Here is a 20,229-nt window from a genome sequence, read left to right as displayed (position 1 = left end):
GCCCTGGGACCATGCCTCAGGACTACCTGGCCTGATGACTCCTTGCTGTCCCCAATCCACCTGGTCACGCTTCTGCTCCAGTTTCAACTGTTTTGTCTGTGGCTATGGAACCCTGACCTGTTGACCGGACGTGCTACCTTGTCCCGGACCTGATATTTTGGGACCCACTCCCTCTACAGCAACTGCTGTCTCGAACTCTGAACGCTCGGCTATGAAAAGCCAACTGACATTTACTCTGGAGGTGCTGACCGGTTGCATCCTCTGTTGCACCCTCTACAACCATTGTGATTATTTGACCCTGCTGGTCATCTATGAACGTTTGAACATCTTGGCCATGTACTGTTATAATCTCCACCCGACACAGCCAGAAGAGGACTGGCCACCCCTCAGACGCTGGTTCCTCTCCAGGTTTCTTCCTAGATTCCTGCCTTTCTAGGGAGTTTTTCCTAGCCATCGTGCTTCTACATCTGCATTGCTTGCCGTTTGGGGTTTTAGGCTTGGTTTCTGTACAGCATTTTGTGACATCGGCTGATGTAAAAAGGGCTTTATAAATACATTTAATTGATTGATTAATTATGCAACTGTTACACAGCTAGTTAATGACCTGAAACATGATTGGTCACTAACTGCAGAAAATAAGGAGTTTCAATTCAAATAGTACTATGTTGAATGTGGTTGAGAATCAGCAGAAAACTATGCAGCTGCCTCAGCAACAGCAAGAGCGGGGAGGGTGTGGATCATCATTCTGACCACCACCCACTTAGTTCTACGACGATGAGCCAAGACAAGCGCCACCACAGCCTGCCTGCTACCTCCAACATCTACATGCCTTCCACTGGGCCCAACAGGAGATACTACCAATATATGACTAGACACAAAACTACAGACAATAATAGCCTACTGTTAATATTAACACAATTGTAAATTTCAGGGATTGGGGTGAAGGAAATTGTGATTAGTGCATCTGGCACAGGTTGTGTTTAAGCTGTGCTCAGATGTAGGCTAGTCAGCTGGCCCGAGGCTGATTCTACAGACAGATTTGCCATTTAACTCTGAGCAAGGATGAAATAATCCACCCTGAAAGTCTGCCTAACAGACCAAACTTCCTCAGGGCAGGGAAAATAAGGCCTCATCTATGACCTCATCACAAGGAAACTACCCTGTGCTGTAGATCACCACGGGAACCACTACTCTGCACCTCACACAGCAACACACTAGAATAGCAGATACCAGTTAGTGATCAAAATCCCATGACTGCTTTGCTCCACCACTTATGGACACATCTAATTGCAGCTTTGATTGAATGAGGCCTGGGAAGGAAACAGGAGCACTTTCCCCTAAACAGAATGAGCAGTACACATGACTGAACATGGCTGTTACTTTAAGGGCCACTACTGGGGGAGATAATGCATGACGGAAGTGGCGTGAAGACAAAACAGCAGCATGATCAGAGAAAGAGTGGTCTGTGTTCCCCAGTGGAGTGTAGCTGGCTGGGTGCCAAAGTCCCCAGGGCGTCCTGGGGGCCTCTGGTAATTATGGTCCTACAGAGCTAACCCTTCATTCACTAGGCCAGAACACAGACGCTCCAGCCTCCACCCCATACGGGGCTGGATAGGACTGGGAAACAGGCACACACACACACAATGTACTATAATCAACAATGCACCCCACACACAAACCTTTGTGATCAGCAGTGCACTCATGCATGTCTACATGATTAAAGCCATCTGATGAGTATAACGTGCTTAACTAGAATGATAATTGCGTGGTTGGAGTAAATCCCTGCCAATAAATAATGCTGTTATTGCCTATAGCAAATCGCAGGGATGGAGAAATTGCACAAGGTATGAAAAAGAGATTTATTTAATGAGAAAATAAAACAAAAGACTATTAAGAGATGGGGACCAGCAACCGTACTATGTATCCACAGAGATGTTTGGCATTGCTACGCCCACTCACAAACAGAATTTAGACAAAGACAAACAAACGACGAGAGAAAACTAACTTACAAAATAAAATACATTGAAGTTTTCGAAAGAACGACAATTGATCTACAAACACTGAAGATTAGCCACAAGGGTACAGCCTTTTTCATTCATTAAAAGTCATTACAAAAATGATAACAATCTCCATTTAATAATAACGATATTATAACTGTAGAAACTGTCCTCATTCCTGGGGTGTATTCATTAAATCTTTCAACGGAAAAACATTTACCGTTTAAGAACCAAACAGAACGAAACTGAGGGACCTACCTGAATTTGTCCAATAGAAACTCTTGTTTTAGTTGTAAAACGCTTTGCAACAGACAAAACGTTTTGCAACAGAATTGGCGTAATGAATACACCCCTTGTCAGATATTCAGTGGTTTAGGCTGAAACCGTTGGACTCCAGAGAGACCAAACTAGCTTTTCAGCCAATGTCCGTGCACACAGTACTAGGACCTTCTCATCCAAGGAGGGGAAAAAAGGACAACATAACTAAAAATCAAAAACATTAATAGTTAAATTTCACTTCGACTCAACTGAAATGCAATATATAAAAAATAAAAACATTTGCCATTGTTTTTGATGCCTCACCCTCCCTCAAATTGAGTCCACCCACTCAGTCTCTCACCATCTGTAACCCTTCTGCCAGCTTCCCTCTGCAAAGATGGATCACAAACTGAACCCCCACCTGTTGAAGTGTTCACTCCATAGGTGTGCTCTGGGTTGAAGGGCATTGGTGGATTATTCTCAGAAAAACTTACCTTTAATTATTGAACAAATATTGTATTGAAGCCTAAAATGTAATCCCAGGGATAGAGTTCCATTGTTTGCATCAAGCTCTTACCAGTCTGTGAAAGTTCTAAACCACAATTTACAATGGCAATAGGTTCCTTGGGACAACACTTACACCCTGCTCCTCTCCAAACCCAGGTTTCCTGTAGTGTGGAGTGTGTGTATATGTGTCTGTATGTGTGTGTGTGTTAGTAGTGGCTGTCCACCTGACAGTCCTCAGCACATGGATATGGTGACATTGATGCCCAGGTTCCCGTTCTCAGCGAACAGCTGCGCGATGGAGGTATCAAACACCAGGCAGTCGCTGTTCATAATGGCCGTGGCAATGCCCTCGTGGATGGAACGGGGCGTGGCCTCCCAGGTGAGCCGTCGCCGGTGCCCGTTGAGCTCCAGGCGGTAGGCAAAGTTCTCTGCCTGCTTCCGCGTGCCGATTAGCTGCACAATAGCAAAGAACTGCTGGTGGCCGTCGTACTTCTCCTGCTTCTCCAGGACCAGCATGAAGTGGAAACCAAAGCAGGACTGCATCATGACCCAGTCCACTGCCCCAGGCAGGTTAATGTCTGTAGCCAGGAACACGATGTCCTCGCCCTGCAGCGTGGTGATGGATTTGTGCTGGTGCATGAGGTGGGGCATTACCGCGTCCAACGAGCCCTGCCACTTACAGGAGGCCCCTGGGCAGGGGCAGGAGTACGGCCGGAACTCACACAGCTCCTCGTGATCCGCCTTGTCTGTGTGGGGCAGCGTTACCTCGCATCCCGACGACGCATACTTGCAGGGGAACAGCACAGAGTTGGCCACCTTCTCCATGGCCAGGTTCCGGATGGAGCCCAGCGGGCCCCGGCAGGTGGGGCAGCAAGTGAGCTTGGGCCGGCAGTTGCTGCAGACCAGGTGGCCGCTCTGGCACTGCAGGATGGGGGGCAGCACATAGTCGAAGCAGACAGGGCACTCAAACAGGCTGGCCAGGTCGCTGTTAGAGGCTGTAGTGCCGGACAGGGTGGGGATGCGCTGGGAGGGGGCGCACTTGGAGGTTCCTGTTGGCAGCGCTGTGGCGGTCTGGCGACTCATTTCTGTTGAGAAACACAGGGGTTAAAGAGACACACTGGGCGAATAACTGAACTAGACATTTGGTGAGAACACCGTAAAATAGGTGAGTAGTGGGAGAATGTGAAGACAAATGTAACAGTCTCCATGAGAGGCTTGACCAGGTCATGTTGGCAATATGGTATAAAAACAGAGAAGGGCCCATAAAGTACATAAGGCATATAGATCACATGTACTATGATGAATGAATACCAGACTAACAAAGTCATGGAGATCGCTGTAACGTAGGCAGACGGAGACATGCGCTAGATTTCATCTTCTCCATGCCGAGACCCCTGCCATGTAAATTAACAAAGAGCTAGGCCTCAGGGCCTCTAAGGAGATGTGTTCTCACTGATAGTAATGTTCCTCTCCCAGCACAGCTGCAGTACAGTGGCCTGGTTGGGGCCTCAGGGCAGGCAGCCCTCTACACTGATCAGCATCTCCCCTCCCTCTCTCCGAGGGTCAGCCTGGAGGCTTTGTGATACACCCATCTGTCCATTTGCTCTGATAAAGTCTGGCCAGCACAGGGCAAGCAGACAGCTTGGAGGGGCTATTTTGGGTTTGGGAGAGCGACACAGATTTTAATGGTAAAAACAATTACGGTTCCAGACGGCAAAGTGGACTGGGATGGCTGAGAGCAAAGCAGAGGGCTAGCTTGCTTCCTGTCAGCTGTTCCCATGGCAACAGGCTGTGGTTGAGGGCTTTGTGGATGGGACGGCCCACCGAGGGGAACGGGAGGGAGGGATGGATTTTCCCTGGGCCGCCTGGCAGGAGCTGGGTGTGACCCACCCCTGGCCCTGCTGCTACTGCTGTTGCTTTATATAACCCAAAGCCGTAGCACATTGTACAGCTCAGAGACTGGGAGGCAGGCAGGAAGACAGCCATGATGGGGGCACTGTGGTCCAGCCAAAATGGAGGTCGTTTACTGATACTGTAGGAAGCACAGAAAGGGAGAGTGGAGGAGAGCAAGAGAGGGGCAGACTGGGCAGCAGGGCTGTGCGTGTAGGTGTCATTGAGCCTGCCTGTAAACACATCTGCTCTGATAAAGCTCTACCTATTTATAGGCCTCCTAGCGAGCAGCTCCGGACACAAGCAACAACTGTGGACTAAATTAGCACAGAACAACAAGGCGAAGATGAGCGTATCTAAAAAAAAAAATGCAGTAAAAATACAGTAAAAAAAATAAAGAGCTTGACGTATAGGAGCTAAGAACGCATCTTGTTCAGGTGGCAGAGCTGCACTTGGTGGCTGTAGTCTGGTCCTTGCTATCTGGGATTGTTGTCACATCCCTGCCCCATTAAGTTTACCTTTAAAATGGTTACGGTAAGGGTTTGGGCAGGGCTCTACAGTTTCTCTCACATATGTGCCTAAATATTTTTAGTGCGACCTGTAATTTTTATTTAGGAGCACCAGTGCGCCCCCCAAAAAAGATAATGATAATTGTTGCAATGATTACATCACTGTACCGCAGCCCCATGGAGAATACGCTGAGCGCAGATTCAAGACCGTCATGCATGCACCATTACTACAAAGAAAATAGCTTGTTACCAGAAATATTTTTCATTGTGCTCCTAAATTTTTCAACATGTGCTCCTTGTAAAAAAAGGTCAGCGTAAAGCCCTGGGTTAGAGTTAGGGTTAATAAAGGGAATACTGGACACAGAGACATACAAATGCTATCCACAAGTTCATCTGACTCTGGGGAATTAGATAAAAGGCCTCATTGCCAAAATCCTGAAATATTCCTTTAAGGATAGGGACGTCCCAAGGATCCCTGATAACTCTAACCCTGGGCTGTTCATGTCTGTGTGAGGTACAATATATATGTGGGCGTGAGCGAGCCCCTTAGCAGGAAGTCTGCAGTGACGGCAACAGAGTGTTTGTGTGTGTGTTGCTTCTGCAGCCTGCATGTGGGCAGTGGTGTGCTCCAGTGCAGCAGGGAGGGAGATGCAGACAGCTCTTTAGTTTTGTTTGTCAACTGGAGGCATTGGCACCAGCAACCTACTCTACGCCCTCATCCCAGAGTCTGTCTGCCTGCTGCTTGGCCCTCCTGGGTCCCTGCTAGATGCAGGCAGCCATGGGACTGGTGCAATAATGAGCATAAACACTGCTCTGAGAGTATGCTCGTTGGTGTGCCTGCAGCGAGGATCATAGAAGGAACAGGCGACATGAGTGTTTCTCTTACTGAAGAGAAGATGTTTATGATTTAGAACCAGGGTGTACAGGCCAGAGTGAGGGAGCAGGTGAGCGGAGGTTACTGCAGAGATCAAATCAAAGCAGTTTCCTCATAAATAGTGGAAATTAACCTCCCAATGAACACCCAAAACAGCCAGGTCTTGTGCCAGTGCTTGACTTGGGCAGGAGTTCACCGGAGCCAAATACCAGCACCTCAAAATATTCTACAAGCTCAAGCAGTAAAACTTTGCGCAAAAGTATTGTGGAGCTCCTGTACCCAAATATAAAAACAGTACGAGCACGTATTTCAGTCCATGTCAAGTACTGCATCACAAACGTACAGTCAATAACACAATACAAAAATCTATGTACAGTGTGTGCAAATGTAGAAGACTAGGGAGGTAAGGCAATAAATAGGCCATAGAGGCAAAATAATTACAACTTAGAATTAACACTGGCGTGATAGATGTGCAAGTAGAGATACTGGGGTGCAAAAGAGCAAGAGGATAAATAACAATATGGGGATGAGATAGTTGGGTGTGCTATTTACAGATCGGCTGTGTACAGGTACAGTAATCGGTAAGCTGCTGCTTAAATTTAGAGAGGGAGATATGAGTCTCGAGCGATTTTTGCAATTCTTTCCAGTCATTGGCAGCAGAGAACTGGAAGGAAAGGCTGACAAAGTGTTGGCTTTGGGGACGACCAGTGAAATATACCTGCTGGAGCGCGTGCTATGGGTGGGTGTTGCTATAGTGGCCAGTGAGCTGAGATAAGGCGGGGCTTTACCTAGCAAAGACTTAGATGACTTGGAGCAAGTGGGTTTGGCGACGAATATGTAGTGAGGGCCAGCCAACGAGAGCATACAGGTCGCAGTGGTGGGTAGTATATGGGGCTTTGTTTACAAAACGGATGGCACTGTGATAGCAAATTGGATGTAGTCTGAGTAGAGTGTTGGAGGCCATTTTGTAAATGATATCGCCGAAGTCAAGGATCTGTAGGATAGTCAGTTTTACAAGGGTATGTTTGGCAGCATGAGTGAAGGAGGCTTTGTTGCGAAATAGGAAGTCGATTCTAGATTTAATTTTGGATTGGAGATGCTTAATATGAGTCTGGACTCTCAGGGGGAGTGGGAATTGCAAATAACACATTTTCATTTCACACCCCAGACCTGTACAGGTTATCCACTTGTACATACAGTGAAACAGAACTATATATGCACCCCCTAATTATAATTTTCTTATGGTTAAGAGGGCAGAATTACTTTTACTGGAAAAAGGTGGTATGTAATCTCAGTGGAGTAGGCTACCTCAGGCTCTGGTAGGACTGGGTGAGCAGTCAGAACTGTATGTGTCGACTGTGGTCAGTGTCCTAGAATGGGCTGACTTGTGGTGCTGTACTAGTGGAAACTCGAGGCCATGTCTTCACACTGGAACACAGGCAGTTGTACAGAATCACTTCATGAGATCTAGTGTTTCCCCCCAGGATTTTTTTAAAGCACCGGTGACAAAGTCAGCCTGGTAGTGGGCTTGTGGCACGGTTTTAGAGGAGCAGAGGCAATTTAGCTGTTTTAAATCGAATTTCCTGCAATTCTACACATTTTGCCATGGCTTATGCAGTGTTCTTATGCCACTTGAAAAACTCAAAACATAAATATTTTTTTTAAATGGGGGCCCCATGCCATGACAGTTTGGGAATTTACGATTGTTCCTGACCATCTAGTTTTTATTTTGGTGAGTGTTAGTTCTCAAAGATGATCTTACTGAAATAAATAAATAATATATGGTTTTAGTCATTTAAATTTACACAGAAACATTTTTACTCCCCCTTTTTTACATTGGTGGCCACGATTTAGCAGTGGTATGCTGCTGCTAAATGCATATAGGGGAAATAGTTGTCAACCATATTTGTATTGCTTATTTATTTTCATGTGTTTACAGTGGGGGGGAGGGGGGGGGTCAGATGTGAGAAATGGTGTGCCAATCCGATAAGAGGGACGTACAGACAGTATGCAGAGTTTAGGTTATGTTAGGAGTCGACTCAATTCAATTAAAATTTGTGGCTTTATTGGCATGAGAAACGTGTTTACATTAGAGGTCGGCATGGCCGATTAATTAGGGCCGATTTCAAGACTGCGTGGCTGGCTGACCACCTGTTACGCGAGCGCAGCAAGGAGCCAAGGTAAGTTGCTAGCTAGCATTTAACGTATCTTATAAAAAAAAGAAATCTTCACATAATCACATGGTTGATGATATTACTAGTTTAAGTAGCTTGTCCTGCGTTGCAAATAATCAATGCGGTGCCTGTTAATTTATCACCGAATCACAGCCTACGTCGCCAAACGGGTGATGATTTAACAAGCGCATTTGCGAAAAAAGCACTGTCGTTGCACCAATGTACCTAACCATAAACATCAACGCCTTTCTTAAAATCAATACACATGGTATATATTTTTAAACCTGCATATTTAGTTAAAAGAAATTCATGTTAGCAGGCAATATTAACTCGGGAAATTGTGTCACTTCTCTTGCATTCTGTGCAAACAGTCAGGGTATATGCAGCAGTTTGGGCCGCCTGTAACAGCAATATTTAGACTTATGGATGCCACCCGGAACGGTTCCGTATTTCACTGAAATAATAAAAGTTTTGTTTTCGAAATGATAGTTTCCGGATTTTACCATATTAATGACCTAAGGCTCGTATTTCTGTGCGTTTATTATAATTAAGTCTATGATTTGATAGAGCAGTCTGAGCAGTGGTAGACAGCAGCAGGCTAGTAAGCACTAATTCAAACAGCACTTTCCTGCATTTACCAGCAGCTCTTCACAATGCTTGAAGCACAGCACTGTTTATGACTTCAAGGCTATCAACTCCCGAGATTAGGCTGGCAATCCTATAGCGCCTATAAGAACATCCAATAGTCAAAGGTATATGAGATACAAATGGTATAGAGAGAAATAGTTCTATAATAACTACAACCTAAAATTTCTTAACTGGGAATATTGAAGACTCATGTTAAAAGGAACCACCAGCTTTCATATGGTCTCATGTTCTGAGCAAGTCAAATAAACGTTAGCTTTTTTACTTTCTTCTCCAACACTGTGTTTTTGCATTATTTAAACCAAACATGTTTCATTATTTATTTGAGACTAAAATGAATTCATTTATTATATTTAGTTAAAATAAAAGTGTTCATTCAGTATTGTTGTAATTGTCATTATTACACATACACGTGTATATATAGTTTTTTTTATTTTTTATAGTACGATTAAATCGGTACCGGCTTTTTTTGGGTCCTCCAATAAATCGTTATCGGTGTTGAAAAATCATAATCGGTCGACCTCTAGTTTACATTGCCAAAGCAATTCCCTCAATGTGTGTTGAGAAACTGTGGGGGAAATGGCACACGAGAAGGAGTGGCTCAAAATGTCCCTCCACATGGAGAGGAGTTGATTACTAAACCAGCTCAGGGTGGTAGCTCACTGGGCCTTCATTAGATGACCTCTACATTGTGGACCCCAGGAAGAGTAGCTGCTGCTTCACAACACCTAATGGGGATCCCAATAAAATACCAATCCCTCAAACACCTCCCGTTTTCCCAACCAAGCCACTTTCCCTGCGTTAACCCAAAAACACAGCTCTCTCATACAGATCTCACTCACACGGACACACACGAGAAAGAAAATGTTGCTTGCCTTCGTCCATAAGATTCCCAAATAAGGCTTTCTTCTTCTCTTGAAATGTGAGGACCTCTGAAAGGGGAGAGAGAAAATAGAGGTTAACTAGTGGAGTAAAAACAAGACAAGAAATAGAGTCAAACGCAGCTGAGGTCTCCATAGAAACACACCAATCAGCATCACTGAAGACTCAGTTCTGTGAAGGCCCATAAGCCCACCTTCTGTTCTCTGCTGGGCAACCACTCAGTGCTGGTCATGGTCAACAGTTCTAGCTATAGTATACACTGAAGGTGGACATGTGTTGGGGACTGGGACCTGCTCAAACTTCAGCCAATACAAATGCAGCGTTAACCAGTGAGCTGTGGAAAGAAGACGTCATGGCTACGGCAGTTCTCTCTGAGACAAGTGCTAATACTGAGCGCTCTTGGCCCATCACATATTCTGCTGAAACACCACAGCTTCCATCATGCAATGGGTTAACAACACTAATGCAAAGTATATTACTACATGAAGCATCAATTTCCCCCTTCAGTCTTTTCCCTCAGAACTTCCTTTAAATATTTAAGAATGTTCCATCTGAAATTCAGAGGCACTTACGTTTTTACGTTTTACGCTGTCCACTAGCATTTAGGCCGGCTATCACATCACATTACAACAACTAGGGCTAGACCTTGCTAAATATCCTCACTACCTGACACGAACATAGAAATTACTTTACAAAATCGGTCAACTGATTGACAAGGATGCAAACTGGTAAGTGCCCACAAAGTGACAAAACAAATGTTCATGGAAACACGTGAATAACCTGTGTAAAGTATTTTTTTTTACACATTTGATTAAAATCACAATACTCCTAATTTTCTAAACCACAATAACGAGAGAAAAGTGTCCTAGTAGGGGGAGTTGGGGTCTTTGGTCTGGGTTGATCATGAAATGTCTCCCCAGACAGGAATGCATAGCGCACTACGTAGAATTGCCGAATTCCACAAGTCTACAACCATGCTTAAAACACACAGGGCATAGTTGCCCTTTAAAATCAATTGCACACCAGCAAGATACCATTGTATTAAGCTAGAGGTGTTTGTGGCGGTTCTTGTAACAGTGTTTCATGTGATGGGAGAGTTTGCAAATCAAATGCTCAGCCGATTGATACAAATCATGATAAAGCTGACATGTACGCCTACTTTGCAGTAAACATTTCATTGGGAAAGCCTTTAGAAATGACTGTTTAGGCATGCTAACTGGCTACACAACAACAGATAGGCAGGCAGACAGAACTCAGGAGGTACTTCAGAAAGATACAGGAAATACAATTCACTGATACATTCTGTTCATGAATTGAGCAACGAGTGCAGTAACTACTTTTATAATAAGTTCAACACATTTAACTGTGTGCTCAGTCCAGAGCCTCAGCCACTGAGTGATGAGACAACAGCCCCCGATTCACATGGATGCCGAAAAGCGACATGTTCGCATCCCTGGATCGAGGTCCTGATTGTGGTCTTCTGTAGCTCAGTTGGCAGACTTGGTAGAGAATGGTGCTTGCAACGGCAGGATAGTGGGTTCGATTCCCATATGTCAAATGTTTGCACGCATGACTAAGCCGCTTTGGGTAAAAGCATCTGTCAAATGGCATATATTATTATTGACCCAAATCTCTGCACCGAACTCATGTCAGATTTGTAGTTTTAACATCTGGCTACCCTGGTCTAACCCATTTGTTGAATCATGTTTTTGTGTAAAAACCATGTATTCTCATCACTACCCTGTTAAAATATGACTTATTGAAGATGACAGCCGGTAAGGAGCACCAGAAACTAGCAGATGCAGGCTAAACCCAAAACAAAACACTATCATGTGCATCAGCAGCCTCCTCCATGTAGGCATCTGGCTTTGAGTTTGTGTGGACTAGAAGAGTCGGGCGAGTCTCCTCCTGCCCTGCCTCCTTACTGTAAACTCCTGCTGCTGTTTACTACCAAACACACACTGTCTGCCTGTGCCCTCCACACACACAACCACTTTAAAGCAGTCCAATAAAGTGACGTAACAGCCAACGTCTGAACACAGAGAGGGAGACAGAATGAGAGAGTTGGCAACCATGAGTGTCGAAAAAACAAAACCATTTCTTCTCAACACAAACATGCCATTATTTGTTCTCCACTCATGTCGTCTCTCTCACGAGCCTGCACACACACACAATCAATTAGAATCTGCAGTGCCTTGCAGAAAACAAAGCCAAATGTCAGGACAGAAGTGAACACCTGTAGGTATTTATGACGCCACAGTTGCACCCCAGGTATAGGAGGAGCATGGGAAAGGGCAAACATTCCATTCCAACAGACATTTTTCCCACTGAAAATTAGCAGGGGAGCATTTATGAGCCACAGAGCGCAAATAGGACTTCTTACCTTTGGGGTTGTTGGCTGTTCTAGTGGCTATGCATGTGAAGAGCTTGAGCACCCCCTTCCATGAGTTCATAGGCTGCACATTAGCTCTGCCCGACATAGGGAGAGAGTGAGGGAACTCTTCATTGCGGTTTTTCCATAGAAACAAAACAGCCCATAACAGAGGGCCGCTCCTTTCCGGCCCCCCCACCCCCTCCTTTGGGTCTCTGCCTAAACACCCATCTGAAAACACAGATGTACTACTTCTATCAGAGCCTGAGAGTCCAGGGACAGACACCTTGGAGGGATGGAAGCCTCATACAGAGCCAGATAGAGAACACACAGAAAGACACTCTGATCCAGGCTCTTCTTTCACCACCACAGCAGAGAGAGCAGAAGGCTAGAATCCAAAAACCCTCTTTAAAGTACAGCCCAGGAAAAGGCCAAGAAAGGGTGGAGGACCCGGAGGGGGGGGGCGAACAGAGACCAAAAAACACGTTGCTGTAATTCAGGAATGTTACACAAGTATATCCAGCTCCCAGAGCCTAGCAGGCAGCTTGGGCAGCAGTCAGCTTTGGCAGCAGGCAGGCAGCCCAACCAGGGAGAGGGGGAAAGAAAGGGAGAACGTTGAAGAGGAAGCTAAGGAAACACTGGCAGTGTTTTTCTCCTTCTGAAAGCGTAGTCGAGCCCTGGTGTAAGTACACTCCCTGCATCCTCTGGTTGATCCAGTCAGTCAAGAAGGCAGCTGCTCCAGGCAGAGAGAGGGAACTCCCAGGCAGGCAGCAGGGTGAAAGAGATCGACAGTCCTGGCTGAGCACAACAGAGCAGTCCCTCTAGAGGGCTCTACACAGTCTATGCAACGGATCTGACAGAGGGTCGCTGCTGCTCCCTGTAGGCTAAGGAGTCCAATAGACTGGAGAGAGTATGCTCACATTCTCCCTCACTCACTCTCTCTTGAGGTGTGGGGCCCCTTCTCCTGGGCTCAGCCCTTCTCAGATTACAGTCTGCCTGCTCTGGCAGCTCCACCTCCAGCATGGCTGACACCTTCCTTCCTGCCTCTCTGCTCCCTTCCTCTGACCACGTGGACTAGACAAAAGAGACTGGAGAGGGTAAGAGTCTGAAAACACAAGTACTGCTAAATACACTCTGACCTCCGACCCCATAGCAGCCTCACAGTGGAGTGAACACCCCAAAACACAAAAAAGTCAGAGTATACATAAAATGCAAAGCACGTTCAGAGTGGATATCAAAACCATTCCATACATACCCTCTTAACAGACACCCCACCATAACATACATTTCCACTACTTGTGTACTCTAAATGGTAACTGCTGTATCCAATCAAATCCAAAATAGACTTCCCATGAGGCATGGCCTATCTGTAAGAGCAAAGTGAAAGTAAAACATCCAATACAATTATAATTGTTAGCACCATGGCCAAAGTTTTAGCAGCCCACAAAATCCCGGTAAAAAACAAATATCACTAGTCACCATTTGACAGGCTTATGGCTGTATTTGTTTATTATCAGGCCTTTTGTCTCTCAATATTTCAGACCACCCAACTTATACCATGTCACAAAATGTTTCAGCAACAGGTATGATGGCATGACCTTACAGAATGCTAGAACAGCAACGATCTTTCATCCATTCTATACAGACCTCATTACCAACCTAACGATACTAGCTAATAAACTGACAATAGACTAGACAGAAGATCCATTCACTGCCCTTTCCTCTCCTCCCTGATTAACATTTGAAGGCTATTACACAGACAGAAGTATTCCTACTAAAAGCAGCTGGATATTCTTTGGCATCCTGCAACAGACTGGTGAACAAAAGGTTACTCAGGCAGGCACCAGACAGAGCATATAAAACAGTAGCAGCAGCATGCAAAAAGGTAGCTCTTATGGTTGCTCTTAAAGTATAATGCCTTAAAGCCACAGCTACAGTAATTTAGATATAGCCTACATCTTGATTTGGTAAGAACATGACTAAAAAACCTTTGTCAAGCGTATTGTTAGAAGAGGGCAGGGGGGACTGAATTCCCATGAATGACAAGTGTCAACATTTACATCAAATCTAGACAGACACCTGCAAAGGGACAGAATGCATAGAACTCAACCAGCAGGATGCAAAACAGGTTCCCCGGTGGAAATGTACCATCGGTCTACCACAAAGAACACAACTCTGCAACAATAAAGACAGACAGACGTAACACTTTGGCTGATAAAGGAATAAAGTCTGATCAGAAGAGGGGCCTACTTTCACTCTTAAATTAATCCATGGAAACACCTTCCATGAAGGCTAAACAGTTGCAGTGACAACCCATTCCTCCACCTCATAACACAAGCACATACAATCATCCTACCATTCCAAAGAAAGACCAATACTCTCCTCAAAATGGAAATAAAACAAATAAAACAGGGGTATACTACAAAGCAGGATCAATGAGTTAGCCTGCTAACTTTGACAAACCAACCATAACTAACATTTATTTTCTGGTTCATTAAGTTAAACGCAGATGTATTTTTGGTTGTTGAGTCAATTGGACCATGCCCATTTCAAGAATACCTCAATCAAATGCCGACCGTATTATCTCCCAAGAGAATTCTCTTCGGTTAATGTCACAGCCGTGTATATCCCCCTTCAAGCCGATACAACGACTGCCCTCAAGGAACTTCACTGGACAATGCAAACTGGAAACCATATATCCTGAGGCTGCATTTATTGTAGCTGGGGATTTTAACAAAGCAAATTTGAGGAAAAGACTACCTAAATTCTATCAGCATATTGACTGTAGCACTCGTGCTGTAAAAACACAGCCATTGTTACTCCAACTTCCGGGATACATACAAGGCCCTCCCCTGCCCTCCTTTCGGCAAATCTGATCACGACTCCATTTTGCTCCTCCCTTCCTATAGGCAGAAACTCAAACAGGGAGTACCCGTGCTAAGGATTATTCAAATCTGGTCTGGCCAATCAGAATCCTCACTTCAAGATTGATCACGCGGAATGGGGTATGTTCCGGGTAGCTTCAGAGAATAATATTGATGTATATACACACACCGAGACGGTTACGGAGTTTATTAAGAAGTGTATAGGAGATGTTGTACCCACTGTGACTTAAAACCTACCCTAACCAGAAACCGTGGATAGATGGCAGCATTCGCACAAAACTGAAAGCACGAACCACCACATTTAACCATGGCAGGGTGACTGGGAATATGGCAGAATAAAAACAGTAGTCATTCCCTCCACAAGGCAAACAAACAGGCAAAACTTCAGTATAGAGACAAAGTGGAGTCGCAATTCAACGGCTCAGACAAGACATTTGTGGCAAGTTCTAAAGACAATCACGGGCTACAAAAGGAAAACCAGCCGCGTCGCGGACATCGACGTCTTGCTTCCGGACAAGCTAAACACCTTCTTTGCCCGCTTTGAGGATAACACAGTGCCACCGACGCGGGCAGATATCAAGGACTGTGGGTTCTCCTTCTCCGTGGCCGACTTGAGTAAGACATTTAAGGCTGCCAGCCCAGAAGGCATCCCTAGCCGCGTCCTAAGAGCACGCGCAGACCAGCTGGCTGGTGTGTTTACGGACAGATTCAATCTCTCCCTATCCCAGTCTGCTGTCCCCACCTGGACCCAAGACTGCAAAGGTAACTGAACTAAATGACTATCACCCTGTAGCACTCACTTCTGTCATCATGAAATGCTTTGAGAGACTAGTCAAGGATCATATCACCTCCACCCTAGACCCACTTCAATTTACTTACCGCCCCAATAGGTCCACAGACGATGCAATCGCCATCACACTGCCCTATCCCATTTGGACAAGAAGCATACCTATATAAGAATGCTGTTCATTGACTATAGCTCAGCATTCAACACCATAGTACCCTCCAAGCTCAAGGCCCTGGGTCTGAACCCAGCCCTGTGTAATTGGGTTCTGGACTTCCTGGCTGGCCGCCCTCAGGTGGTGACGGTAGGTAACAACACCTCAATTTTACTGATCCTCAACACTGGGGGCCCACAAAGATGAGTGCTCAGCCCCCTCCTGTACTCTCTGTTCACCCATGACTGCGTGGCCATGCACCCCTCCAACTCAATCATTGAGGTTTGCAGACGACACAACAGTAGTAGGCTTGATTACCAACACCGACAAGACAGCGTACAGGGAGGTGGTGAGGGCTCGGAGTGTGGTGCCAGGAAAATAACTTCTCACTCAAAGGAGTGGACTTCAGGAAACAGCAGAGGGAGCATCCCCCTATCCACATCAACAGGAGAAGGTGGAAAGCTTCAAGTTCCTCGGTGTACATATCACTGACAAACTGAAATGGTCCACCCACACAGACAGCGTGGTGACGACAGCACCTCTTCAACCTCAGGAGGCTGAAGAAATTTGTCTTGTTTCCTAAAACCCTCAAAGTTTTACAGATGCACAATTGAGAGCATCCTGTCGGGCTGCATCACCGCTTGGTACGGCAACTGCACCACCCACAACCGCAGGGCTCTCCAAAGGGTGGTGCAGTCTGCCAAACGCATCACCGGGGGCAAACTACCGGCCCTCCAGGACACCTACAGCACCCGATGTCACAGGAAGGCCAAAAAGATCATCAAGGACAACAACCACCGAGTCACTGCACAGAGAGGCTGCTGCCTACATAGACTTGAAATCATTGGCCACTTCTATAAATGGAACACTAGTCACTTTTAATAATGTCACTTTATCGGGTTTCCATATCTTGCATTACTCATCTCATATGCATGTACTATATTCTATACTATTCTACTGTATCCTAGCCTATGCCGCTCTGACATTGCTCGTCCATATATTTATATATTCTTAATTCCCTTCCTTTACTTAGATTTATGTGCATTAGGTATGTGAAATTGTTAGATATTGCTACACTGTCGGAACTAGAAGCACAAGCATTTCGCTACACCCGCAATAACATATGCTAAACACGTGTATGTGACCAATAAAATTTGATTTGGCCAAACAGTTTCAGATTGGAGAAATTCACAACAGATAGTGTAGCCCTTGCCTAGCTCTCACATTTCAACAGCAAAAAAAGCATGCTTTGTGACACCCCCTTCACAAAAATATAACAGTAGTTTTATTATATACACACACACAAGTTTACTCATAGTGAGTTTACTCCCAGAAACAGAGGATTTAGTCACTTAACATCCTGGTAGACAAGAGCAGCCTGGGCAGAGCATCCAAACCGGCCTGAACAGAACAGCATTATCAGCAGTAGCTGATGTGTTGCCATGGAGAAGGTATGTTGAGGGTTAGAATCTGAAGGCAGAAACACCCATCTTCAAACACCCATATACAGCCGTGCTCCTCTGCAAAACACACACACGCCCAGTATCATGTTCAATCTATGCTGCAGGAGAGGGATACTGATTAAGATGGAGAGAACTAAAGAGGCAGAGAGCTAGTCAAGTGACTAGTCATGCTTTGTAAAGGATAAGAATGACCTCACTGCATGAGTGTCACCAAACTGGAATTACCGCAGCTAGAGACACAGGGCTGTCACTATCTGGGGTTTACCATGTTCGATTCACTATGTATGTGCTGTTGCCAGCAAGTCAGGGAGTGACAAAGGACAGGCTACTACAGTCATGAACCAGGCAGTCAGCAATTACATTTGATTAAAACCCAGGCCAGCCCTAACACACCAATATTGGAAGTCTGATTAATTGTTTCTGTGCAACCCCACCAACAGAGCTCTGAAATGGTAGTCCTAAAAATAAGGTTATGCTTAGGGGAAGTAAATCACACAAACATAAAAGACCATGGTCCTCTTAAGTAGCTGTTAATGGACCTGAGATGGATGCAGTGCACAGTTACGTCCAGTCATGGCGAATCAGTAAAACAACTTGCAGAATTGTGCTAACTAATCACAACATAGATACAAGAGCTAGCAGCTCGATTTGTAAATAGCTCATTAGGGAGACCATTTTCCTTTCAAGTAAATTGACATGTATAACTCGATAAAGTAGCCCGTTACATTCTTCATTTTAGATTAAAAGCAGCAGCCATTTAAGGCGCAAACCTGCGAATTGCTTTGTTTTGCGAGTGATAGCTACTAAACTGAGCTTTCCTGCAAGACGTGGGAGTGTTACAGAAAGTATTTAAGCAGCTGCTGTTGCACCTCGTTTGTGATATCTTAAGAGTCTTAATTTGATTATTTTGACATGCATTTCAATTGTAAGATGTTCTCCAATATCGGGTATTAGACTGGGCAAATATTTTTTAAGAAAATAGCTCTATATGAAATCATGCGGAATATAGTCTAAGTATAACTGCATTAAATAATGTTGGAACTACAAAACATTGTCTTACTACTATGAGTTGAAGATTTGTAAATTGAGAAACATGGGATAAGGAATATAACATTTACAGAAATTATACTACACCTACCACATCTGATTGCCATTAGCTCAGCTCGTCTACAATCCGACTGGAACGCGCCCATTCATGTTAGAGTTTTTCTGACAATACCATCGCCAACAGACATTTAAAAACAGTCCATTAGCAAACACGTGGAAGGTTGCAAGGTATATTCAACTAACTAGCTATGGAGGCCCAGATTCTGTAAGCAAAATGCTGGGACGATGTCATCCCCATTGCAAACGCTAGTTAGCGTACAACGTAAACAAATCAATTAAGCATATTTTAATCGTTATAGTAGTTAGCAGAAAAATAGATCGCAATACCTCAATTCTCACTTGCTGCGAAAATTACCTAATTAAGGTTAGCTGACAAATTCAACAAATGACATGAGTTGACAGACAATTTTGGTATGGCATGGTCATGATGGGAGTCAGCTAACGTTAACGTTAGTTGTTTAATAACGTTAGTGGCTCGAGCGCGGCCTATCCGAATGTAGCCAAAGCTTGTTTTTTTATTATTATGTTTTTGCCAAGGCTAGGTAGTAGTCAGCTAGCTAACAATAGCTAAAAAACTGGCTAACGTTAGGTCGGAGAGTTAGTTACTGTAGCGATGTACAACAAGGCCTCCTCTGTGGTGAACGAAATTATCACATAACCAGCCACATACAGTGGCTATCTACACAGTAATGTTAGCTAGTTTACCAGCTATATTATCCGGCCAACGACGTCGAGTAATTTAGCTAACCAAGTTAGCTGAACTTGCTATCTAAATTATTCTAACTACTTCAGCCTAGCAGTGGCGTTAGCAGCGGTGTTGTTTTTCGAGTACAACCCGGTAAAACATCCGCACTCATTTACACCCCTTACCTTGGTGTAAATATCCTTTTAATATTGTAGCTTGCTAGCCACCGCGACGTAATCCACAAGGGATCCCGCTCCAATTGTACCGTCCTTTGCTCGTTAGCTATAGTGTTTTCCACATTCGGCTGTCCTCGAGAGACGAGACGCCTGTAGTCCTAGTACTCACCGGTCTCGGGCCCGCGCACAGTTGTTGAAATAGTTTCTCACGAGAGCGGCGCACAAGGGCATGAATGCGCTACTGGTTGAATGCGCCAATAGTTGTACAAGGCGTCATGACAAAATCTCTACAGTATCCTAACAGTAGCAGCTAATATACCGGGAGTATTCTGCTCTATTTGTGGGCTTAATCTACCACACTCTGCATTTACTTGGGCTACTAAACCACGTAGTATTCTGTAATGGAACCACAGTAATTAAAAATGAAAGGTAGAAATAAAATAAAAATGGCAGTAGGACCTATGATGTATGTGTAGGTCCATGTGATACACTGTAATTAACGCATTGAAGCTTTTCTATACCATTTCCTAAAATGTGTGTTATTTTTCTTGCTGTCTACTTAAAAGTTTGTGAATAATTCATAATCAAGGGACCTGTCCAGTATTAATGAAACAGTGATACCTACCTTTACCTGCCATGTGCTCCTGCTTGGATACTATTACAAAGGATTTGTACCGGCTAAAGTGATTCTCCATTACCCGTTACATGATAGGTACTGTTTGGCGTAGCCCAAGAATGTACTATTAAGGAATGTAGAAGAGCCGACCGTTACTCTTTAAGGTCCAAGGATCTTACAGTGCATTCAGAAAGTATTCATACACCTTGACTTATTCCAGATTTTGTTATGTTACAGCCTGAATTCATAATA

The 20,229-nt window shown here is 44.7% G+C and overlaps 1 protein-coding gene across 2 annotated transcripts; it reads right to left on the bottom strand.

Moving 5' to 3' along the window:
* Positions 1-1,845: 1,845 nt before the first annotated feature.
* On the bottom strand, positions 1,846-19,649 carry LOC139539853 (E3 ubiquitin-protein ligase Siah1-like). Of its 2 annotated transcripts, none has more exons than XM_071343192.1 (3): positions 19,371-19,649; positions 9,730-9,786; positions 1,846-3,847 (listed from the first exon to the last, which is right to left on the bottom strand). In XM_071343192.1, the coding sequence occupies exons 2-3, from the start codon at positions 9,737-9,739 to the stop codon at positions 2,997-2,999; spliced, it is 861 nt and encodes a 286-aa protein (XP_071199293.1). In that variant the 5' UTR covers positions 9,740-9,786; positions 19,371-19,649; the 3' UTR covers positions 1,846-2,996. The 2 variants fall into 2 exon arrangements, with proteins under 2 accessions (XP_071199293.1, XP_071199292.1); XM_071343191.1 differs by lacking the exon at positions 19,371-19,649 and adding an exon at positions 12,120-12,512.
* Positions 19,650-20,229: the final 580 nt, after the last annotated feature.

The sequence above is a fragment of the Salvelinus alpinus genome, chromosome 15 (genome assembly GCF_045679555.1).
Source record: "Salvelinus alpinus chromosome 15, SLU_Salpinus.1, whole genome shotgun sequence".
NCBI classification, from domain to species: domain Eukaryota; kingdom Metazoa; phylum Chordata; class Actinopteri; order Salmoniformes; family Salmonidae; genus Salvelinus; species Salvelinus alpinus.
The sequence above is the reverse complement of the archived record's forward strand: the minus strand, read 5'-3'. Positions and strand labels throughout refer to the sequence as shown.

Excerpts from the sequence above, each read along its gene's own strand:
- LOC139539853 (XM_071343191.1), bottom strand. The coding sequence starts at position 12,216 with ATGTCGGGCAGAGCTAATGTGCAGCCTATGAACTCATGGAAGGGGGTG. Across the intron at positions 9,787-12,119 it reads AACAGCCAACAACCCCAAAG|AGGTCCTCACATTTCAAGAG; the intron begins GTAAGAAGTCCT and ends CTCCCCTTTCAG. Across the intron at positions 3,848-9,729 it reads TGGGAATCTTATGGACGAAG|AAATGAGTCGCCAGACCGCC; the intron begins GCAAGCAACATT and ends GTTTCTCAACAG.